At 45.6% G+C, this 24,514-nt stretch overlaps 1 protein-coding gene across 1 annotated transcript in view; it reads left to right on the plus strand.

Moving 5' to 3' along the window:
- Positions 1 to 578: 578 nt before the first annotated feature.
- Positions 579 to 24,514, plus strand: part of CRISPLD2 (cysteine rich secretory protein LCCL domain containing 2) — a 29,576-nt gene continuing 5,640 nt past the window's right edge. The window contains exons 1-13 of the mRNA XM_082769749.1: positions 579 to 811; positions 4,840 to 5,166; positions 10,651 to 10,769; positions 12,475 to 12,607; positions 12,714 to 12,829; positions 14,477 to 14,577; positions 15,988 to 16,146; positions 16,898 to 16,958; positions 17,557 to 17,623; positions 18,619 to 18,749; positions 18,895 to 18,938; positions 19,394 to 19,466; positions 20,067 to 20,142. Coding sequence (XP_082625875.1) covers positions 4,924 to 5,166; positions 10,651 to 10,769; positions 12,475 to 12,607; positions 12,714 to 12,829; positions 14,477 to 14,577; positions 15,988 to 16,146; positions 16,898 to 16,958; positions 17,557 to 17,623; positions 18,619 to 18,749; positions 18,895 to 18,938; positions 19,394 to 19,466; positions 20,067 to 20,142 — 1,323 coding nt within the window. The 5' untranslated portion in view covers positions 579 to 811; positions 4,840 to 4,923. The remainder of the gene's footprint in view (positions 812 to 4,839; positions 5,167 to 10,650; positions 10,770 to 12,474; positions 12,608 to 12,713; positions 12,830 to 14,476; positions 14,578 to 15,987; positions 16,147 to 16,897; positions 16,959 to 17,556; positions 17,624 to 18,618; positions 18,750 to 18,894; positions 18,939 to 19,393; positions 19,467 to 20,066; positions 20,143 to 24,514) is intronic.

The following is a 24,514-nucleotide window of genomic DNA, read 5'->3' on the forward strand; positions in this document are numbered from 1 at the left end:
AGCTCTGGGAATGAACCACAGAGGGAAATAAATCTCCCTTTTCCCAGCAAATGCCTAGCTGTGGGACAGAGGAGTGCTGCTGCCAGCTCGGGGACCCTGCTCCTGGCACAGGACATCCCCAAGGCCACCCGTGGGCTTTTCCCATGGAGAGCTGGGAAAGGCTGATCCGGGAGATAGCTGGCCCTTGTCCCTTGCAGAAAACCCCTATTTTGGGTTTCTGCCCTAAAACTCATCATCAGTCCTCACCGAGCCATCGCGGTCTCCCCATCGCAGCAGGGAGGATGCGCCCACAGCTCTGCTTGAAAACTGCCTGCAGGGAGAGCAAAGAAAACCCTTTTTATATCCCAGTCTGCTCGCACTCCTTCTCCGCCTCCTTCTCCTCCTTCACCCCCCCTCCCGCGTGTTGTGTTACAGCCTTTGGGAGGATGGTCCTAATTTTCCTAGCCCCGGTGACTCTTCAAACCGCTGAGAGATCTGAAGTGACACCACTCAGCTCCTTGCTCCTGCCTCCTTTTCTTCCCTTTTTTTTTTTTTTTTTTTTTTTTTTTTTTTTTTTTAACCAGGCTGATTGCCAAACAGGATGTTCCAGAGTTGTCCTCTTTGCCTGGAGTGCATAAATACCACTGGGGAGCTCTGCGAGACCACAGTTGGTTCTAGCTGCTGAGCTGAGACCTTGCATTCCCTGCACCTCCTTGGGCTTATTTCATCCTTTTCCCCCTCCTCATTTAAATAGTTCAGCTCTATAATTTATTTTCCACAAGCAGGCTTGGAGGAGCTACAACTTCGTGGGGACTTGGAAGTGCTCGGCAAGGTGAGTGTAAGCTTTGGTCCCGGCTTCTGAAATGTGGTTTGGGTGTGTGTGTGGGGGAGAAACGGCTTTGTCAAGTGGGCACAATTTTCATAACTTCTCCAAATTGCTCCCTGCATGGTATAAAACAACGCGATGCCCTCTGAGCTGTACTGAGGGGTGCTTTGCAGGGTAACGCAAGGTTTATACGCATTAATCTCGAATGAATGGGAAGAGGTTGCAAGTAGAGGAGAAGATTACCACAGATAATTAGATAGATACTTTTTATTTGAAATAATATTTAAAAATTATCTAAGGGATGCTGTAGCAGCTTCCATGACTTGGCAACCCATAGGCATATCTAGTCTGCTCCAGGAAGCCTGTGTTTGTGCAACTCTGCTCCAAAGCCCTGTCTAGAAGGAATTTCACGGTGTTGTCACATGTTGTGTCTGTTACCAGTGGGTTTTCTGTGTGGTTTTGCATAGAAACTCACCCACTTGAGTTCTGTGGGAAGGATTGTAATGACAGATCCAGATGTTTTTACCCATGGCCTTGAAGATGCGGGATTTGTGGTGTGCTCTGTGCAGACTGTGTTATGTCCTGTGTCAAGGAACTTGTCATCCCACTTTTCTTTTGAAGCCAGGGCAATATTTTAAAGCATGAAATGTGTGGATCTCTGTTAAGTGGATGACCTGGCATGCAATGCATGGAGCACACTGTGGCTTTGTCACTGGACTGCTTTGCACAGGTTAAAAGCTGATCCTAGGCGAACTCCCTGCTGCTTTGCTATTTCAGATGCTCTGCTGGCATCTTGTGCTAACTCTTGCATTACCCTGCAGTGTCAGCTTGCCCCAGGTATAATCCCACAGGTGTCAGGGTGTTTTGGCTGCAGGCTTTACCCATAATGAGGAGTAGAGACACATTTGTGCACTTCCCCAGGGAGGCAGCTAAAGATCAACAGCCGTGCGGTGCTAAGGGGAGGCGAGGACGTAAGGAAATGCAGGAGGCAGCACTGCATGCCAGCCTCCAAACGCTGCCAGCCCTTCTGCTTTCTGTGACATGCAGGCACTGTCCCTGAGCTGGGGAAATAGCTTTCTGAAAATAATCTCTTCCAAAGTCCGGAGCTGCTTTTTAACTTCCTCAGCCCCCAGAGGAAGGCCTCCCCTTTGTCCCCAGCTCGGCCGTGCCTTGCAGCGTATTCGGGAGTCGCTTTCTGCCGACTCACTGGTTTCTGATTGCTCCCAGATGTTTACCTGGCACCAGCATCAGGGGCCTGATGCGTTTGAAAGGAGGCTGTGCTAATTCTTCTCTCGAACCTTTGAAAACAACAACAGAGGCTTGCTCAGCTGACCGTCAGCTGATAATTCTCCTTGAATAATATCAAATCCCAACTCAAATATGCTTTCAATCTTCCCTAATGAGGAGTTTTGAGTGCAGCCCCTGAGGCTGTGCCCCAGCTCTGCAGGGCATTTGAGCTGGCTGAGCTCTAACACATGGCCCAGTGTTTTGTTGCACCTGGGCATGAGGATATTAGGGGAGGCAAGCAGATGGACATCTGAAATCAATGAGGGCTTTCTGAAATGTGAGCATCTATCTGCTGCTTCCAATTAATCTCCGGGAGGGGAGCTCTTTGCTCCCTGTCCCGCTCCCATCACATCACCTTTCCTTTGGATGCTCGGTGCTGAGCGCTCCCCACCTGGACCCAAAGCAGGCGAGGGGGCTCGAACACCCAAAGTGAAAGAAACACTAAAATTATTTAATTTTAGAGAGGTGCAAAACACCCCTGCGCCTGCAAGGGAGATAGAGGGAGGACCATCCTGGGGCATAAAGCACCATCTGTTGCAGGGCTCCAGGCGCGTTGGCTTGGTCGCGGAGCCGTGAGTGGGGCAGATCCTTTGGGCTTTCCGGATGGCCCGGCTGATTTTTCAAGCTGCACTTTCTGTAAGTTCAGTGTTTGCCTTAGATGGGTGGTGGATACGGGCTCCTATTTAGCGGAGGGCACCCAGCCAAATGAAGGGGTACAACTGCAGCCTATGTTGGCCGTCTGTTTCTGCCCGCTCTACCTACAGGGCAGGCTGCAGTTAAAATTGCTCACACTAAATGGCTGCATTGTGAAGGGCCGTGGCAGCGCATCTATTTTTAAACTCGTAGGGAAGTGCCTCAAAGTAGGAATTGTTGCCTGAATTTGGGTCAGACAGTCTACAAAAGCAACAGCTCGTTTTGCCTCCCCTACCTCTCTTTAGCCGGGTTAGAAAGCTGGGCTCCTGCTCTGGGGGAGGCAAATGCCAGCAAAGAGGGCTGGGAAGAGGATGAGGTTACAGCAGGGTTTCTCCCCGGGCCACCAAGAGCCCTGTCTTTCACGTGTGCCCGGGGCTGGGGACATGGCACGTGTGTTCGGCTTGCTTTGCAGAGCCAGGAATGATGAGAAGCCGTTACCTAAACTTAACAAATTATATCCCTGCATTGTTCTACCAAGGCAAAGGCTTAATGCTCTGCCTGGAGGGTGACAGATAGCAGCTGGTTTTCATCCTGCCTTATTACAGTAAGAATTCCCAAACAGGGACTTGCTTTTATTGTGTAGACACCCTGTGCTTTTTCTGGGTTTCCTGGTGGGAGTTTTGGGGGTTCCCCGCCTCTGCAAAGCACTTTTGTGCTTGCCGCTCTCCTCCACAGATGCTGTTGGTTCTGGGGAACAGGGGGTTTTGGGACTTCATATTTGAGAAATTTTTCCAGCTGGAAATCCCTGCCTTGGCCAGCTTCCGACTCATCCTGTCTCACTGTGTCCAGCCCCGTGTTGTGGGGCTGAAGCTCCTGCACATCTGCAGCTTGTTTCCTTTGTAGGTACACTTTCAGCATCTCTTTTTAACAGCATTGTCAAAACTAAATCCTAACCTTGTGTTAATGGCAGAGATGGGGAAGCTTTATTCCAAACTATAGCCTTAAGGAGGGAGACTTTGTGCTTGCACTGTCTGCATGGATATTTATTGCCTCTTATGGGTTGACTCCGTTCTGGTAGCTCTCGGATCCCACCTAAAGAGGACTAGATGTTGCAGAGCCCTGCAGCAGCCCATCTTCCCTTCCCTGAACAGCTCACGATCCAAATAAAGCCAGCTGAGACGCACATGGCTCGTTGGACCAAGAAGTCAGGGAGGGGGGGAGAGGAAGGGAGGAATTGCTAGGAAATAGCAGGTGGAGAGGGAGCACCACGGAGCAAGCGTCTCACAGGGAGGGGACGGGGATTAAGTGGAGCCATGCAAATGACCAAAACGAGATCATCTCTGAGTGGGTCAGCCCTTGGAGCTGGTGCCCAGCGAGCGTGCTTGGGAACGCCTAATCTTCTGGCTGGGGGAGGCCGGGTGCTCCGGCTCCTCTCCTCGCCTGCCATAATTCATCTGCCTGGCTGCGCACCCACCCGCCGTAAGGCGCTGGGGCAGCGTCAGTGAGAACACCCCAGTGCGTCATTCACCAGTAGGAATTTTGATTGTTCGACGTTACGATGACATTTCACATAAACAGCTGCCTTCACGGAGTCTGGCTGCTGCTCAGCTGGATGTCTATTGGCAGAGCGGGGCCTCCGAAATAGCTCCTGCTCATGTCTGACCTCGACGATCTGGCTTGCTGGGAATTTTACTTTCCCTTTTACTCATATCCGTTCTCCACTTTAACGACCCTTTGGGGGAAAGTGGCTGCAAATGGCTCCCTCTCCCATTTTTAAGAGGCACAGGTGGGATTATTCGGAGCTGCTGGGCATTTCTGGGTGACACCTGCACCCCTGGCACCCTCGGTGCAGAAGGCACTCGTCACTGTGCCCAGCTAATTCTCACTCCCAGACCAATGCCAGTGGAGCTCCCTGGTGTAATAAGCTGAGTTCCCATCATCTGAGGTTGGTGCTTAGGTCCTCCCATCCTTGCGGGGAGCAATAACAGCTTAGGCTCTAAGAAACATTCATTTTCAAGCAAAAATCTGGGTTGTGTGGCTTCTTTGGCGGGGGTCATACTTGCCAAGAGCTTCTCTGGCACTGCTCTCACTGCCTGTTTCTCCCCCAAACCCAGATCCGTGCTGAGCCTTAGAAATCCCCGAAAGGAAACCCTACTGTTGTCTTCATCACCGCTTCTGCCAGCTGTAGAGGAGGAGCCATGAATCTTGCCCTGCCCTGGATCCTGCCTCTTGGATGTGTACTGCTCCTGGCCACCGCAGCCAAATGCTTCGTCTTGACCAACTCAAGTCACCTAGAGAGAATCTTGAGTAAATATCAGGATGGGGAAGCTCACTCCAGATCCAAGAGAGCCATTTTATTTTCAGACAGACAGGAGATATTGATGCTCCACAATAAATTAAGAGGTCAAGTGTATCCATCAGCCTCCAATATGGAATATATGGTGAGTACAGCTTCTGATACCTAGCTTAATTTTTACTTAAAAATAAAAATAAAAAATTCCTTATGGTGCAAGAGGTGCAGCAAATTTCCTCTAAAGTAAGTTTTTCTCAAGAGGTTTCCTGGAGCAGTTTAATACCAGAGTGAACGAGGCTTCAGATTATTGGACTGTTTTGGTTGGAAAGGGCCACTAACGGGTCATCTAGTCCATCCGCTGCATAGCTTCAGGACTGGTTCCATTATTCATAAACGAGCGTCTAGCCCAGCCCTGGACACATATCCAGTGATGGCAATTCCACAGCCTGCCTCAGCAGGTTCTTCCATTACCTTAATGTCATAAAAGCATCAAATTTTCCCTAGTGTTTAACCCATGTATACCCTGCCCCAGCTTTCATACCCTTCTGGTAGTGTTTTGGGATGACACAGTCTGCTCAGAGAAACCTCTGATGGTTGCCATCAGCTACCACCTAGCACAGCAGATAGCACCTGCCCTTTCATTATATGCTGATCACCAGAGATTATGGCTGTGATGTTCACGACACTGCTGGGAATCTGCTCAGCTCCTTAGACGAGCTGGGCTCAAGGAATGTGTCTCTATCTGCAGAGAAGTTCAGTCCCTGGAAATTGCTGGAAAGGCTCTGGGGAGTTCAGAGGTGGATGGGTCAATGCTGTTGGCTTTCTGCAGCTCAGGAAACCGAAATAAAAGTTTGGTCAATGTATTCCCCCACTTCAGAGGGAGAACTTAAAAGTATTGGTATGAAATATGCCTTTACCATCAACAATCCAGATGAATAGTTTTTCTTCACCTGATGCCAGAGACCCTACTTGGAGCTATTTTTGACAAGCCTTCAAAATATTGTGGGGCCAGAAAATGATGTAGGCAAATAATTTTTTTGTGCCTTTTCCCGGTGTGCAAATATAATTATGACTGAAAGTAGCCTGACTTCAACTGTGTGCTCTTGCTGACAGATTCGACGACTAATGATTTGTTAAGACCACGTTTAAAAGGGTAGAAGGAATAGTACACTGAATGTAATGCAAAATTGTTTGCCAGCTGTGCTGAAATGAATACTGCAATTGGAAAATTCTGCCTTTTCTGATTGCAGGGGAAAGGAAAAGGGAAGGGAGAACAGAGGACAGTAAGGAAGGGCAATTGTTCTTTGGTTGCATCCTCCTAGCAGTCACACTGCTGGTGTTGCATCCCGCTTCTGTCAGAAAGCACACGCCTTTCTAAGAACCGGTGCTTTGTATCTCTTTCTCAGCGGGCTCTCATTCTCCTGCAGGCAGCCTGTAGGATGCTGCCAGGGAAGAGATGATTTGATTAATTTCCAGAGAGTAAACACAAAGCATGAGAAAGCCAAATGTGTTTTGGTTGGCTCTGAGGATCTGAGAGGGCTGCAGTTGCGGAGTGTCCACTGGCCGACTGCTATTTACGCTTGCAGCGTGGTTGCGCTTTTATGTTTGTCTTTGCTCAGTGTGCTTTTCTAGTGGTTTTATGGGCGATTGAGGGCAAATGAAAGGGCCTTATATGCTGCGAAGAAAGAAGCTGAGTATAAGATGGTGCTACTTGGAAAGGCTATAATCAGTCTTTCAAGTATTCGTGTTTACCCAATATTACTTGGAAATGCAGTGTGTATTCTGAACGTGAATTTCACTTTAATCCTTTGTTCTACATAGGACATTTCTCATTTGGACTTGCTTAAGAGGATGGTCTGTCTTCAGTACTGTACATAAACTTTTCCCTTCTCCTTTGGTGCCAGTGGGGAGCGTCACAGGCGACGTGTGGCACTAATTTGTGGATAAGGAGGTAGAACATGTGTTCTTGGCCACCAGCCTCCAAACCCTGCCTAGTGAACGTCCTCTCTCCCAGCTCCATATCTGATGTACTTAAGTGATCTGGAGCGGCAGAGGCAGCTAATATATACCAGGAAAAAAGACATTTATCTACTACAGCATGAACTTTAGTCAGTAAAGGCTATTAATAAGAAAGCAATAGCACAGTGAGTACCATGACTTATCTGGAGATCAAAAGAACTGCTGAGTATGCATATAGGATAAAGGTAAAGTGGAGTGAAGAAGTGAAGAAAGGAACCGTTCTGCTGCTGGGTTTGTGTAATTAATTGAAAGCTAGCACGTATATTGACTATTAATGGAAAATGAATTGTAGACTCTGACATAGACCAGGCACGAGCAGTGTTCATCTTCTTGATGAAGTTGCTCAAATACAGAATCACCTTAACCCTCTAGGAGCTTTATGAGCGGCACTTTCATTGTGCATATAGAGCATATAACAGCAGTCATAGCAGTGGGTAAGAGCCAAGACCAAAACAAACTCCTTATTAATGAGCCCAGAGTAAAAAGAACATAACAATTCCTCAGGCATCTTGACCTTTTAAGATGGCTTAGTCAGATGGCTTTCAGCAGTGACGAAAGGCAGAAATCCTTCCTCTTGTGGAAGCTCAAAGACAGATGGATAAAACAAAACTGTTCTCAGTAAGGATTGTGGGAAGGAAAATAGTTTGTTTTCATGTAAAAGGTATCCATCCTTCCTCTGAACTGTAGGGCGGTGACTTTTCTTGTTGGGATGGGATAGTATTTCTGTGTGGATTAGCAAAGCACTTCCAGCTTCTGCCAGCTGTTGTCAGTCCTGGACTCTCATGCCACTTGTAGGAGTAAACTGCCAGTGCTGGAAGAAGTCTTAGCTGGGGAGAAAGATGAGAGAGGTGAGTTAAGATAGCATACTTGTAGTGTGTAAACCTACAAGCTAGTTAGGCTGAGTATATAACTCCTTATGGGATATGTTCTTCCCAAATCTGAACCTACAGTTTGCATTGTAAGATACCTGTGCAATGCTTGTATTTTTCATGTCCGGAGTGTACTGTATTTTGAAAGGCCACTCCAGATTTGCAGGAATAAGAAAGAGGGTCCATGTACTAAATTACTTGGAATCCTATATACCCAAAGGCTTTTAAAAACCTCTGCTTGAGAATTCCCTCCTATGGACTAGACGGGTGTTTTCAAAACAAGGTAGCTGCCTGTCCTTACAGCGGTCTGATAACAGAAAACATCAATGTGAAGGGGGGAAATCTGAATACAGACTTAGCCTGGTGCTTGGAATATTTTCATGCCACGTGCTTGTTGTCCTCCAAACGGTGAAAAGCAGCTTTGCCAGATTGTTAGAGTGGATTTAAGAAACTGAGCATAGGCAAACAATGCCCCTCTGGCTTCAGTAGTCTTCCTAGGTACTGCTTTGAATATTGGCATAAAGAATTCTTGCAAGCATAGCTGGGAAAGTCTGAAATCTTTTTTTTTTTTTTTTGATATGTTTATTGCTCTGAAATTATTCCAGGCTCCCGACCGCATTCATGTCTGAGGAGAAATAGGCAAATAACTGCTCTAATTTAAATGGGACGGCTTTGTAATCTGATGCCTGCAGAAACGAGCTTCTCTACTCATCAAGCACAAAGCCATGCAAAGATGTAGCTCATTCCCAATTGCCTGTTGAGTGTCTTTTGTCCGAGTTCATTTATTTTATCCATAGGCATCAAAGGAAGATGTAACACACATGTTCACATCAATTTCCATTTAATGGCCTATTGCTCATAACGTCTCTGCATTAAATTAGGAGATTTGGAATGTCTCTGCCTTTTGGGCTGCAAAGAATAATGCTCTGCTAGAAAGTCAGAAGTAGGAGCAGTGTCTTGGGAGAGTTTCTGTGGCTTATGTGTTGGATAGGAAGGCGGGCTGTGGCTGGTCACTGCCTGCTGCAGAAAGTGGGAGACCACAAAAAGCTGTGTGTCTAGGCACGACCGCAATAGTCTGCTCCAAACAGAGGTCTGGAAATGTGTACGTGGTGGGTCAGATACCACGCACCTTTGAGGTGTTGGAGGGCTGAGGTGGAAAATGGTTTAATTCCCTCTGTCAGAGCTGTGCCCGCAAGGGGGTTTGCAGAGTGACATGAACTTGCTCAGCCACTGCTCAGTTCAAAGCCAAGCTGGAGAGCTCAGAGCACCCCTGGGATGTTGCTGGCTGTGCTATGTAATGATAAGCTGTTCTCAGAGCTCTGGGCTGTAAGCTCGGTTCAATCAGTTCACTTTTCCTTTACAAAGATAGTGTGGATGCACCAGGTTCTGAGAGACACGCTGTTTTCCTGTCCTTTTAACCAGGGACATGCAGTCCCTCCCCATCCCACTGTAACTGCCCAAGACTGTGTTCAAATGGTTGCTCAGCATAAACAATTTTTGGGTTTCAAATGTCCGGGAGCCTAAAGTCCTCCCAGGTGGGCTCTGACAGGTCCTTTGGTGTGTCTGAGATCAGAAGTCACTCTTCTTATGGAGAAGTTAGGACTGAGGAAGATTTGTTTATGATGTTCAACGAGGATGTGATCTCACTCTGGGCTGGAATGGGCTGGAAACACATTGCAGGGCCTCTCTTCTCTCTGGTTTTATTTGAAGAGATGTGCAATAATATTTTCATCCCAGTGAATTCTGCTTAGGACTGTTCTGAACAGATCAGCTATCACACAATGAATTCAGGGCATTATCTACTGGATCCAGCAACTCTGGCCTTTGTAACAAATATACTCCTGGGCAGTGAAGCCAATGAAGGCTGTTTTCCTATTTGCCATTGGATTGTATTTGAGCTCTCGTTTGGCTTGTAACTGAGTGGTATTCAGTGAGGTCTGATGTCTTTCCCTCAGTGGCAGTGTTAATTTGTCACTTCTAACCTAATGCCTGTTTTAACAAGAGCTTAACAGCTCTGGGGGTTAGCTACCTCTGGGAGCTTGACTGCATCCATTGGTGCACGCAGCAGTTATTCAGGAAGGAGAAGGGGAGGAAGGAGTAAGAGCCTCAGACCCACGCTGGCACAGCAGCTACATAATCCATCCCTTGCTTGGGGGACTGGTTCAAAAAACTTCAGCTGTGCTCATAGTGGAGGGCAGGTGCACATCCACAGCTGGAGTCCCAGCTGATGGGAAAGCCAGGGAATGTCCTGGTATTAAGGACAATGGATGGAAAATCATATGTTGGGGCACTTACTGCATATTATGTATTAAAGACCTCAAATATAGGTGTCATGAATAAGCATTGAGATCTCAGATTTTTTTATTATTACTTTTTGTTGACTGATTAGGAAAACACCTGTCAAGAATGTCTTACTGTATTTTAGGGTGGAGAGTCCAGGTGTGTTCTTGACGTCTTGCCAGGTCTGTTTTCTCTTGACCTATCCAGACCTTCTCTTAAGAAGCATGGCATCAAGGACAAAAAATGCCTTGCATTTCCATGGCAGGGGGACGTTTTGAGAAGCTTGCTCTTAGGTCACAGCACATCATTAAAATGTGCCAACCTCAGAAGGACAGACCAGACCCCAGGAGTGAGCTGTAATGTAGTCTCTTTTTCTACTAATTGCCGTTGATTGGCTCTCTTGATCTAACAAACTGAGGAGAAACTGACCTTTTTTTTTTTTTTTTTTTTCGCACTTGCTGCAGACCTGGGATGAAGAGCTGGAAAGATCAGCCCACTCTTGGGCTCAGAAGTGCGAGTGGGAGCATGGGCCGAGTGACCTCATCCGGTCAATTGGACAGAACCTGGCGGTTCACTGGGGCAGGTAAGAACTGGGAAGCTCCTCACTAATTGCAAAGGGCAACTTATGGGCCCTCCCAGCCAGTGTGAAAGGTCTGCCTTGCTCCTGATGTAATTCTTTAGGTTTACTCTTACTGTGTGTCCCATAAATATTTACTCAACTCCTAATTTCTCTTTACTGAAACCACTCTGCAATTTTTTTTTTCATCTTCCTGTGGAAGATTTTTAACTGAGAGTTGTTAATCCAGCTAGGAGAGATGAAGTTAATGCTTCCAAATGGATCTGTCACTCCATCTGATGGTGAAATTTTCTTATTGTTATGCCCCTGTAATCAGGCCTGTTGTAGGCTAAGACTGCTTTATAAAGCCAATATTTTGTATGTGCTCAGCTACCTTAATGGGACAAAATGCTGTTATGCTTGTAAATCAGGTAGAACTTGGTTGAAAGCAATGGAAATTTGCTTGTGTGAAATTGGCCTGATATAGAAATTGGGCCCGTTTTTGTTGGCAGAAATTAAATAATGATTGGAAAGTCGAGTGGTTAATCCATTGGAAACAGTCAAAAGATCAGGCTGTTCTTGGCTCCCCTACAAGCACTCAAGATGGCCATGGGTTATTGATGGAGGTAGATCCAATCTTGCTCCCATTGCAATCACTGAGAGGAAAAAGAAATCAGATTTATCTCAGTTTTTTCAGGAACGGGCCATAACTTGATTGCCTCAATTTCCTCTTCTCTGAAATAGGACTCGGAAAGTATTCACTTAATGACATCAGGAGATTAATGTTTTTAAAATACTTCTAATGAATGATTTTTAATGAAGAGTTGGCTGAAAGAACAAACTACAGTTGGTAATGATGTCATTTGTATTTCTGACTGCCTGCTTCATGTGAGCTGTTGAAAGCAATAAAAAGTAGTGGGTTTGAAGCGCTCTTCTGCTTTTATATAGAGTTTGCAGAGTGCTGTTTGCTCACTGTGTACACAACGTGCAAAATGCAAATGAATTCCTCCAGATAATTTTAAAAACATTCACGTTCCCCTAAATGGCACAAGTAGCTCAGTGCTGCAAGGTCTCGTGCACAGTTTGCACAAAGTACACGCAGTGTGTGCCTGGGGAGTTGCTGCAATGACAGCGGGGTAGGCGTGCAGAGATCCAAGTGCTCTGCATTAACCTTTGGTGTGATGTGAGTGTGAAAAGCTCACTCGCTTTCAAAGGTCTTACAGTAGGATCTCCTAATGGACTTCCAGATTTAGCAAATTGCCTGGTGGTAAAATAGGTACACGATGGCTTTTGGTTTAAGTTGGTTGGCAAACCTTAACTTCTGTTTACTTTCAAAATACAACTTTCTGCCAAACTAGACGTTTTTTGTAGTTGGGTGGAAAAGCCAGGAGGACATTTCAGGTCAGCAACATTTGAAGAACATGTTAAACCTATAAATAATACAGAAAGTCAGACTGGGATGTGAATTTTGGGGAAGAAATTACCTTTAACGTTTTCAGTGAGATTTTTTTCCCTGATTTTCAGATCATGATATTGGTGGTTTTGTTTTTTTAAGCAACGCCTTCGCAATGAGTGGAACTTGTCTTAATAAATTTTTATATAAAATTAGCAGTCGTGTTTTTTAAAAAAAAATTGACTTTGCAATGCAATATGCTGGGAGGCTACAGGTGCTGTTTGAAAACTTGTAACAGAGGTTGGTGATCTAAGCTCTGCCTGGCCTTTGCTCCTTCAGGTATCGCTCTCCAGCTTTCCATGTCCAGTCTTGGTATGATGAAGTCAAGGACTACACGTACCCATATCCTCACGAGTGCAACCCATGGTGCCCGGATAAATGCACTGGCTCCATGTGCACGCATTACACCCAGGTAAGAGATGGATTTGTATTTATCCTCTCTGCAGCCCCTCCATGTCCCATTGTCACTGCAATGTGCCCAAAGCTTGCTTCTTTTCAATGTGTGCCTTGCCTTGCAGATAGTCTGGGCTACAACAAACAGGATCGGCTGTGCCGTGAACGTCTGCAAGAGGATGAATGTCTGGGGAGAGATCTGGGAGAACGCTGTCTACCTGGTCTGCAACTACTCGCCCAAGTAAGACGGATGGGCTGGGTTCCCTCCAGCTCTCCTAAAACCCTGCGCTGGCAGGTTGCTTAACTAGCCCAGGATCTGGGGAAGAGATTTCAGGCAGTCTAGACTGGTGGTTGTGGCTTTAAATTTTCTCTTTAGACTGCAGCACAGGGCTGGTTCAAGACTTCTGAGCATTGCCTGGAAAACTGAATGAGGGGCTGGGGCCAGGCCGGAGCTTTGATGTTGCTGCCATGGGAAGGAGGAGCAGGAGATGGCAAGGACGGAGCTGGAGAGCACTGCCAAGCGAGGCTTGCTCTCTTTGCAGCTGGGAGAGGACAGAGCTGGTGATTAACGCTGCTGACCTCCTTTCCAGCAATAGCCTCTGTACCCCAGCCCTACTGCTGGTACAGGAGAAGTAGGCTTGCTTATGATTAAAACAGCAAACGAATGAAATAGGGTAATCTCTACATGCAAATGTAATGGCTTGGAGAACATCTGTTTATAGGGTAGAACAGCACTAAGAAAAAAGGTGTGTGGGTACAAAGCTGGCAGTCAAACTTAGAGCTTTGCAAGGAGTTTGTAGCACGATCTGGGCCGCAGCATCCTGTGGGTGTGTTGTGTAAGCCCCTGTCGCTACATAAGTTACTGAGCACGTGATGCTCCTGGGAAGTTTGGTGGGATTTAATAACCTGCTCCATGCACAGGATTGTGCCATCCCCATGGAGTGCCCCTCGCGGGCTGGGCTCCTTTGTGCATCATCCTTTCAGCACTGCTGGATGGAAAAATACTCTAGTTCTGCCGTTTCTGCTTAATCTCTTTTCTCTGGCATTTGTGTGCATTGTCCTCATCTAGCCTCATAGGTGGAGACAGTTGAAAGAGCAATAACCAAAGAGTTCGGAGCCATGGACTGAACTCCAGCTCCTTGACCCTTCTCAGCCCCTAATAGTTGCAATAGAGGCACTGGAAATATGCGGAAATAATAGGGCCAAAGAGGGCTTTTTGCTTCTGGGTAGTTTCTCGAGAAACTGTGGTAACCCATTGATTTACTCCTGTGTACTAAATCACAGTATTTGAAGTAGAGTTTAATATAAAGATGATATTGCATACAATTCATTAAGTAAACCCTTAAAATCATCGTCCTGGAGGTGAAATGAGAAGGAACATTTTTCTCACGAGGCTTTCCTGGTCTAGCAGGTTAGTCTTTGCTTAGTTGCTCTGGACTGGGGTAAAGTTTCTGCAGCTTCAGAGGCAAAATTGCTGGTAGGGCTGGGTGAGGGGGAAGCGCAAAGTGCTGCTCTGATTCCCAGATGATCTGGAACTGGGCAGGGGGAGGCACAGATTTCTGCAGTTTGCTGTTTGGAAATGGTTCCAGATGGAAAACAGAGCAGCTTTTACATGGCAAGAGCCGTGCTCCTGCCTGGCCTGTGCAGCTGCATGGGGGGGTTGCAGAAAATGCTGGCAGAACGGTGGCTTTGATGCACAAGAAAGCTGAAGTCAAGTGTGGGATGGAAAGAGATGAGACAGGCTGTCTTTTCCACATTTTCCTTTGCAAGTAGAGCAGAAACACTTGCTTATCCCACACCCATAGTGCTGGTGGCTGAAAGATTTGGGGCCAGGGCTTGGATGGGTATTTGGTTGTCTGACGGGCATACGTTTCTCCCATCCTTGCAGAGGCAACTGGATCGGTGAGGCCCCATACAAGACCGGCCGCCCCTGCTCCGAGTGCCCCCCCAGCTATGGAGGAGGCTGCCAGAACAACCTCTGCTACAAAGGTGTGTGGGGTTTGGGGACGGGATGCTTTGCTCCCAGCACCCTCCTGCCTGGGGGAGAAGCTGGAGCCAGCTTTCACCTGGAAACTTTTAATTGGAAGCAGTCACAGCTTTCAATTACCCACCCTTACTATTTAGACATCTCAGCGTAATGGTAAATCACCGGCTGTGGCTGACACAGAAAGGCTCTGAGCTGTTTAGAGTTCCCAGCTCGGATTCAGCGTGAAAATGTGAGCGAGCACTGGGATGGAGGGAAGTGGCTCAGTGTTTGCGTGGGTTTGGCTGGGGACCTGGGGCGGGATTTCGGTGGCTGGCCCTGTCCTCGCAGGGTTTGTTTGGGAAGGGAATGTTCTCCAGCGCTTACCGGAGGCGATGTGGGTGGGCAGAGCTTGGCTGCCCACCCAGCTCCTTCAGGGGCCAGGGACGCAGTGCTTCCCTCTCCATTTCTTTTACCTCCCCACCTTGGTTTTCACGGCTGCCAAATGAACACAGCGATTTGTGTCTCTTGGAGGAGAGGAGGAGCTCTCTTGGAATAGTTTGATGGACAGAAAGCGAAAAATATTTTTATTGCTGTGAAATGTCCAATGAAGCAGTGCTGCTCCCTTAGCATGCAGGATTTTCTTGGGTCATGCATCAAGAGCCTTTTTTTTCTTTCTTTTTTTTTTTTAATCCCTTCCCATGTGTTTTCCTTCATGAAGAACTGGGATTTCAGAAACAGGCAAGCTCCCTGGAGGCTTGCCCAGAGCAGAAGCTTCTGTTGCTGCATTTATCACTTTTTGCCTGGGGTTGGGAGGAGCCCTTGGGGAGCAGGTGGGAGCTGGAGAGCTCCCTTTCTCCCTGCTGTTTTTCCTCAAAGCCCCTGCAGAGCCACCATCCATCGCCCCCCCCTCCCTATTGCTGAGGATGAAAGCAGGGTCAGGTTTTGTGGAGGGCCAGCTGAGCAGAATTAATTTTGCTGGCATCGTGTCCCAAATCCCTCTGCCTGGCTGCACCAGTAGCTTGTTCTGCAGGAGCAGGGGGGCACTGCAGGAGCTTTACCAGAGAACCAGCTGAAGCTGTGCTGATGGGGTCAGTTTGAAGAGCAGAAAAGTGTTAGCCACCTTCCCAAATGCCCTCTTTTTGCAAGGTGTTCAGCACTCTTGTTCATTAATTAGTCTAGATCATTGCAAACCTTTATTGCGAGATGCTATAAATTCCGCTTCATGTGGAGCTCACTGGAGAAGCACATCTCCTCTCCTGGTGCTGTACCTGCCCTGGCAATGGTCCTGTGCTGCATTTAACTTCTGTTTTTAGGTTTCTCACTGTTTAAAAGCAGATCCTTGTCAAACCAAATCTTCTCCCTCCAAAAAGGAACCTGACTTCCTTGTTGTTGTGAACACTCTGTAATTATTTTTAATCCTCCTTTCTAACAAGATTACCGTTACGAGGACACCTTCATCACTGAGACAGACGAGACTAACGAAGTGGAGACTCCACAAATTTCAGAGCAGAAACCCGTGTGGTTCCACCCTCCGGAGAAGAAGCCCAGCAAACCTGTCAAGCCCAAGAAAACCTCCCCAGAGACCTATATGAGTAAGGCAGCCTCTTTTTTTTTTTTTTTTTTTTTTTTTTTTCTACCAAAAACAGGGAGCAAAGCTTTCAAAAGCCCCTTGTGCCTTCTGCATGTCAATCTGCAATACCTGTCTGTTCTTTAAAGTCTGCCCGTTAAGACATCTTAAGAAAGTACCAATGAACTGAAGGCCCCCAGGTCAGTAGACAATTTAGGAAATATTGGTTTGGTTTCCCATTCAAAAGTCTCTAAATTCAGCAGTTACCCTCTTTGCATCTTTTCTGGGGATTTTGATTGGTTTCCTTTTTATGTCTTGCTTGGGAAGCTTTCTGAAGTTGTTTGTGGAGTTGGTAGTATTTCCTCGGTTGTTTTCTAATCGCTGTTAATTAAAAGAGAGTTACTCTGAAAACAAGGCGAGGCAAGCAAATGCATCCTTTTCAAGTTTATCTACTAACATCTTGCTAGTCTGTAATTAAATGGAGAATTAGAGCTCTGGCTGCAGACCTCGGGCTGTAAATCAAAGCCTTTGGCTGTCAAATGTTTCTTCCCTGTTAATATTCCCAAAGACACCTGTCTTGGGCGAACAGTTCAAGAGGCAACAGCTCCAGGCTGCTCAGTCTGCAATAAGATTTTATCTTACTGCACTAAAGACCTCCAGGAAAGATGTACAGTGGCTGCCCCTCACTGCAGCCCAAGAGCAGGCAGTGGCTGTCTCTTTCATCTTACAGCATAGCTTTATTTTCACTTTTTTTTTTTTTTCTTTTTTTCTTCCAGCACAAGTCATTACCTGTGAGACCAAGATGAGAGACAAATGCAGAGGCTCAACGTGCAACAGGTAATGTTTTATTGATACCTCATGGATCAGTGCAGGGAAAAGTGGTCTCAAAACTGGCAGGTTCTTGCAAACAAGGTGTAGTCTATACTATATATATTTTTGCAACTGTCTAGGCAGGTCTCTTTGCAAAAAGCCTTCATTTCTCTCAGTTCGAAGCTTTCAGCAAAGCCTAGCAGTAAGGTGACTCAGTTTTCTTATGCAGCTATCATGACCCACAGTTCCAGGTGTCTAGAATCATTTAATAAATCTTGGCAGAGTCACTTTTGAGCCTTTCGTGTGCATTCCACCACTGTCCAAGCCAGACCAATAATTCATAGCTTGTCCCCTCCCAGGCAGTCAAGAACTTCTGGTTAAGGCTTCTGCAAAGAACGGGACAGTTTATCACTTGGAGAAAAAACAAATCCACAGAATCTAAATATTGGTTGGGTTTTTAAGGAGGGTGGAGAAACTGTCTTAAAAAGTAGCTATTTTGCAATCTTGTTTTTAAATTGGAAGAGTTACGTGAAATGAATGGAATGACTATTAAATGAAATAGAGTCAAAGTCTGTTTTTCTTGAATTGTTTTTTCGCCACTCTCAAAGATATATATCTTTACTAGGTATTTGTGCCCAGCTGGCTGCTTGTACAGTAAGGGAAAGATCTTTGGAACATTTTATTATGAGAGTGTAAGTACCTTTTAATAGCTCATAGATGCAATTTGTGGGGAGTTAGTGGTAATAACAGAAATGGGAAATGCCAACAATTCTAGTGTAATTTGGCTTTCCATATTCTCCAGTTGTGGTGCTGTAAACGGGTGCTAATAAAGATTATCTGTATTTTCCTCATCTTAGTGATGAAAAAAGAAGCAGTCTGGAAAGGCAAAGGGACTCCAGGCTTGATTTTGTCATAAATGCCCTTAATGCACAATAAAACCCATGGAAAGTGAGGGATAAGGATCAATAGACAGCTCTTACAAAGTGTTCCTCTTTAGTGTGGGCAGCTGTCATGCTGAACAGAAACTTCATACTACAAACACTGTAAAAATGTTGTAACTAAATATTTTGGGAAGATTTGTTGGATTTTGAACTAGCACAATAGTTTACAAATAAGGCATGGCACTGTTTCCCCATGAAAACTCCTGTTGGAGTGAAGGAATGTTGAAGATGAAAGGGTATTTCTGTAAAGCATGCTTGCTTCCCCATTTGCTCCTTATGTGTGACTACATCGTCCACGATACATCTTTGCCCTGCAACCTCTGTGACTGCAGACAGCCTCCTCCTCTAAGTGGTTTCAGCAGAAATATTTTGGGTTTGATTATTTTGTTGAGAACTGGAAATATTTCATACTGGTTGTTAACTTCCCAAGCTGCTTTTTATTTTTATCTTTTTTTTTTTTTTTTTTTTCCTAAGCTGTATCTAAGCGTATGGTTTTGATACTTAAAAAAAAAAATAAAATAAATGTCATTCAACCAAGCAGTGCTTAAAATAATAGTAAGAATAGCAAAAAAGTAAGGTTATGTTGGGAGAGGAAGAGTTAGATTCCAAAGGGGTGTATTCAGTTTATTTTCCATTTGGCACTTTGGTGGTGGTTCGTTTCTTCATTGCTTTTTTGCACAGCAGTTGCTCAGTGCTGTTCTGTGAATGAGATTTATTTCACATACTGTTTGTTGTGCTCTTCCCAGTCATCAAGCATATGTCGTGCTGCAATTCATTACGGCATCCTGGACAATAAAGGAGGGCTGGTGGATATCACGAGGAAGGGGAGGACACCAGCTTTTGTGAAGTCTACCAGGAATGGTGTGGAGTCTTTCAGGTACTGCCTCTGTGAAAAAAGTGTTCATATTTGCTTTAAATATATGCAGATGTTCAGTCATCTTTTTTACACATACACAGACATAGTGATTCAAGTAATTTTAGTATGCTTATTTTTTTAATACATATTTTTTCTTGTTTTGCAGGAAAAGTAAACCTTCAAATGCATTCATGGTTTCCAAAGTCACAAGTAAGTTTTAAGTTTGTGAAGTTGAGAAGAAACCATATTTACTACAGTTTTATGAGATGGTTGAAAATACCATTCCATGCAGTGCTCTTTTTAATTTTATGTGATCATGTCCAATGGCTCCATACCACGGGTCTGGAAACTACATAGCTACATGGCTGTAACAAAAATACCCTGTTTTGTGGGTCAGCTGCTTTTCTCTTCTGAGAGCTTTGACCTTTTGAAAACCACCTTGTAGTAAGGCAGCAGGACTTCTGTGGGAGAGCTGCTCAGCCCTCTCCTGGGTGCATGCTCCTGGTGAAGGAGTGAGTGACTTTAATCCTGGTGCCCTCACCTGGATGTGGGTCTCCCCAGGGGTGCTGCATGCCTGTGACTAGTGTTTTCTACAGCTGCTTGGCTATTGGGTCTAGTAATTTCCTTCTCTGTGTTTATTTCCTTCTCTGTGTTTATTTCCGCAGCACAGACACTGGATTGCTACACCACGGTAGCTGAGCTGTGCAAGTTCAAGAAACCTGCGACCCATTGCCCAAGGTAACTGCGTGCCTCGAGCAAATTTGTGCTCAGCTTAAATCTGCACTGCTTGGGGCAGGGACAGGTGAACGGAGGAGGGATGGTGAGAGCCCCAAATCTGAGAGCTTTTGGGAACGGTGTACTTCCTCCTGCCACTGTGTTTTGCCCCAAAGTGTGTTTTCAGCACGAGCAGGCACATGGGCAGTGTGGTGGAAAACACGATGAGCTTTTGGGCTGCTACAGTAATACAGAAGTCAGGCTACGGGATCGTGTTTCAGTGAGCCCACGCCTGGAATGCTGAAAGCTGCCTTGTGCAGGTGTCAGTCGCAGTAGAGGACAGGGGCAAAATTCATGCAAATCATAATGTGCACAGCATTCTGCAAAAATACAAGCACTCCCCTCTGAAAAACTCATAAAAGACTAATCCCTCTTTTACTGGTCTAAACCCTTGTGTTTGCAGTTCTGTAGTAACGACAAAAAGTCATCTGAGGGGAACAAATAATTAGATTCACTGTTGCCACCTGCAGACCAGATGCAGGCACTTGAAATCTCCGAAGAATGCAGCTTGCTTTCCTGTTGAGCCTTGGTATAGAGAATAAATCTGAATAAATTGTTTTCTAGGATTTATTGTCCAGCCCACTGTAAAGATGAGCCATCGTACTGGGCACCGGTGTTTGGCACAAACATCTATGCAGATGTGAGTATGCTCCTTTCCCTGATGACCCCATGTAACACGATGTCTGTATTGCAGAGCGGGGTTTTCTCTGTGATTTAGGAAGGGATTAAAGCTCCCCATGACCGCTGCAGCGTGGGGTTGGGGTAGATGGGGATGAAGGAATAAGTGGCACCAACAAAGTGCAGCAGTGGTGGACAACAGGCTGGGGTCAATGGGCTTGGGGAGCCCCTCCAGTTTCTGGTGCTGACTTCTTCTGGACTTTGGGGTGATGGACACGAGACAGCAGTAATGTTTGCTTGTGTTGGTAAAGCACTGCCTTGGTTTGGAGATCTACAGATGAACACCAAAGGGCTTATATATGCTGCATATACAACCACACTATGTTTTTGGCACAAGGAGTCTGTCTTCTCCCTCCCCTCTCCTCTTTCTGGGAGCTGAACAGTGTTTTTGAGCAATTGGGACACAGCACGGAGCAGTGGAAAGAAAACATGCGAGTTGGTTTTATCGGTTTGTTTTTCTAAACTCTGCTCGTGGGGATGAGCAGAGACTTGATGCTAAAACTAGGCAGAGAGTCATTTTCTTGAAATCTCTTAATATTAGGCCTCTGAAAACTGGGTTTCAACATTTTTCCATTTGTGGGTGTCTCTTTTTTTCCTGTCAGAGATTGTCTTCAGAAATGCCAGCTCTTCAGGGCTTGTGTCTAGCCTGTAGGAACATGCTTTGGGGCTGATCGTGGGTCCCAGTATCCCCAGCTCAGGGTCCACATGGAGCATTGCAGACTCCTGAGAAAAACACCCTGGGAAAATCATACAACAGTTTGGGGAAAGCCATTGAGAGAAGTGATTTTTAAATAATTATTTTTTATTTTACTTGGGACCATTATTTAATATTTATTTATTTTTAAATAGAAACATAAACAAGTTAGCCTAGACAAGCTCATATGCAAATCCATTGCACAGCTGTTGCCCCGTGGTATCTGCCTCTATGCGTGCTCTGACCTGCAGGAAATGGGAAATAGTTTTCCTTTTCTTTTACTGAAGACAAAACTACCTTGGATTACTCCTGAATGGGGTATACAATTACAAGGTTTTAGGTGAGGACCAGCATCTTGGGCTGGCATTGCTTCATTGCTTCCTTATTTGTACTGACGCAAAAGGATTAGTGTCTTTTAATGAAGGATAAACTCCATTTCCTACCATCCCCTCTGGTTATTGTGTTTCATAAACTGGGGTATGGACCATGATTTGAGGGGGGAAAAAAAAAAAAAAAGGAAAACGTTTTTGGCCACCTCTTAGAAGGCTTGGTTAACCTTTTTTTTGGGCTGCTGTGCTAATAGTGTGCTGCACGTCTAATAGGAAAAACACTTTGGATTTTAGCAGAATCAGTGGTTGGTAGCAAAAAAGGTTAAAAGAATCTAGCCGGGGAAAAGAGGAGGGTGTGAAACATGTTGCAAAGGGGAGGTATTGATGGTGATATATGCTCAGGCTGGAAAGTTTACCATATACACAGGCATGAAATGCAGGGAGAATTTGAGCAATGTCCTTTTCTGCTGGGCATGGACTGTGCGAGATGCCCTCTGGGGGGGGGATGCTGTGAATTAACCCAAGCCTATGGCTGAGAAATAATTAAAGCAGAAAATGAGCTGGATGAGACAAGTGCAAGTCTTCTGGGAGGTTTGCACAGCTACGCATCTGGAGTGTAGGGCCTTCATGGCCCTGGGGGAATTGTGTCCCAACCATGTCTTCTTAAATAAGTGCTCTAAAAGAAAATGGCTTCTTAGCAAACTTGCCAAAGCACTGATTTGCTAAATGCTCTGACAGCTAAGGAGTCCGTAGTCCAAGAAGTGGTGACAAAAATGCTTGGCTGGTCTAGGGAAGTGCGTTTAGAAGAGGTGAGGTCTAGGTGGACTGAGGCGTCCAAAAAGCCGGGATACTGGGGAGCAGTGGCAGAATGACAAGGCACAGCAGTCAGAACCACAAAGGGTTTGTGGAATGGGGATATAGAGGAGCCTTGAAATCTGGGGTAAATGGAAAAAAAATGCACTCAGATATGCCACAGGAAAAGTTCATGCCCAAATCCCAGGTCTATCCACTGAATGGCATCCTCCCAGGGCTGAAATTAGCGGCGACAAGCAAGCTGCTAGGGAACAGAAAATCTTGCTCATGTTCCCATGTTGTGGCTTTATGGGTCTGTAGGGATCTCTGGATTATAATCATCAGTAATGTCACTGAAGATGGTGGGCGTGTCTCTGGAATGCACAGAGGTACCATCAGTAGTGGGACGCTCAGAGTTACTTCTCTGGGGTCAATTACTTTTGACCTCGCATGGTCAACCTCACTGTGAGGTTTCTGAATTGGAAAAATTAGAGAAAAAAATGTCTCTGAACACATGACTGTGCTGAGGAGGTAGCTCAGCTCTTTCTGATGTGAACAGAGACAGATCTGGGGGATGCTGGAGCTGTGTGAACACCTAGGGATTTTTATTGAGACCATACAAAAGCTTTTATGTCACTTATGCTGTCACTTGCCTGGCTCTTAGTGTGCAACACTGCAAGGGAAACACTTCCTCATCCCTGCTTAGGAGCCCGACGGAGCTGGGAGAGGAAATGGCTCTCTACTCTTGAGATAAGGTCCTTTATCCACAACTGTGCTGCAATTAGTTGGAGGAGGACAGATCACTTAATGAAGGAGACCTTTATCATCAGAGTAATCCAAGCTGGGTAGCTCAGCCCTCATGAGATAGGAACTCAATGATTAAACCAGTCACGCTAATGAAGAAATTATGGATGATTAAATTCATAGTCATGGATCATTGCTAATGGCCAACTATAAAAAAGTGCTGTCATCTTATTGGGGTATGCCTCAGAGTCCATTTCATCAGGAAATGCTCTCAGAGCATCCCAAGAGACCTGTGTGGTGCTGAGGCAGACGTGAAGGGGCTAAGCCATGGAAAGCCATTGCGTGGTCTGGGCAGCTGCTCTACTTCAGAGTTCAAGAGGAATGGCCTTGATTCTTGAAATGTCTCATCCTCCAAAAGCTCTGTGAGCAATCCATCAAAGCAAAGCTTGGACTGTGATAGAAGAAAGCAGTAATCCAACAGAGTGATAGGGGGAGGATTTGGGTAAGGCAATAAAAAGCCTTCTGGTCAAAGCTTTCAGTAAGCAGCAGAACAGCAAGTCCTGGAAAAAGCAGGAATGCCTTGAGAAGAACATCGTTTAGGATGTCTCCCAGTGGAGAGTGTTGCAAATTGATTCAGGACAGTTTAATTTTATGAGCCAATTTTAGATTTACAGATTTCCCACTGCATAGTAGGGCAAATTCACAGCGTATCTTCCAAACAGAGCGTTCCCTTGCCCTTATATAGAAGCAAAATACCAAATTGACTCTCAAAAACCCAGGGAGCTGCCAAGAGATAGTCGATCCAAAGTGATAAATATATAGGGGACAAGGCAAACCTGCCATATATGGCTGTGAGAAGGAAAGAGCACGATCTGTATTGTACGTACATGATGGGAATGTTTGCCCTTGGCACTGGTTTTGTAGTAGTTTGGGTTTTAGCCATCAGGGAGTTTATGGGGCTGGGATTTTCACCTGCTGCAGTTCCCTGCGCAAAACTGATCTGTTTGTTGTTGTTCCAGCTTGCTGTATGTAAATCCTTTAGAGGGTTGATGGCCAAGTTTATACTACACTTAAGCCTCCTCTGCTTTTGCTCTGTTTCCTGGATTCTTTGAGAGCTTAGTCATCATTTGTCAGTGTTTTGTGTTCCTCTTGCTCTTCTGACTCTGCACATCAAGGAGAACAGGGTAACAGTGATGCGCAATGGAGAAGCTTTAGTTTTTTTTTTTTTTCAGAAGCGTTAATCTCTTTCTGTACTCAGTGTAGTCTTACAGGGTAATGGGATATCCAACTGCCCCAAAGCTACACCACTCTGGGGGTGCAGTCCTCCTGTTTTTTTTTTTTTTTTTTTTTTTTTTTTTTCCTAGACAGGAGCATGTGAACTCTCCCAGATAGCTGGTGGCCATTTAGCTTAATTCAGGAAAAGCATCTGCTTTGCAAGCAGCTGGGTGAATAAGCTTTGGCACAGTGGCTGGTCACTAGCAAGGAGTTTGCACCACCACGGTTTCTCTGTTCAGTGGACCAGCTGCTTGTATGTCGTGGCAGCACTGGGTCTTACAGCTATTTCACCTCTGCATTTGATACCTGGGCTTATCACATCCCCAGATCTGGTCCATGACCATCCCCAGTCTGTCCATAAGAATGACAAAATTGTTTCATAGCTTTTGACTCCACTCTCTTTTATTCTGTTGATTTTTTTTTTCCTTGATTCTGGTGGAGAAGGTAAATCTCCAGATGTAAAATAGAGATGGGTTGTAAGTCAAAATAACTCAATATTT

This window comes from Aythya marila, assembly GCF_965140915.1.
Source record: "Aythya marila genome assembly, chromosome: 12".
Taxonomy (NCBI): domain Eukaryota; kingdom Metazoa; phylum Chordata; class Aves; order Anseriformes; family Anatidae; genus Aythya; species Aythya marila.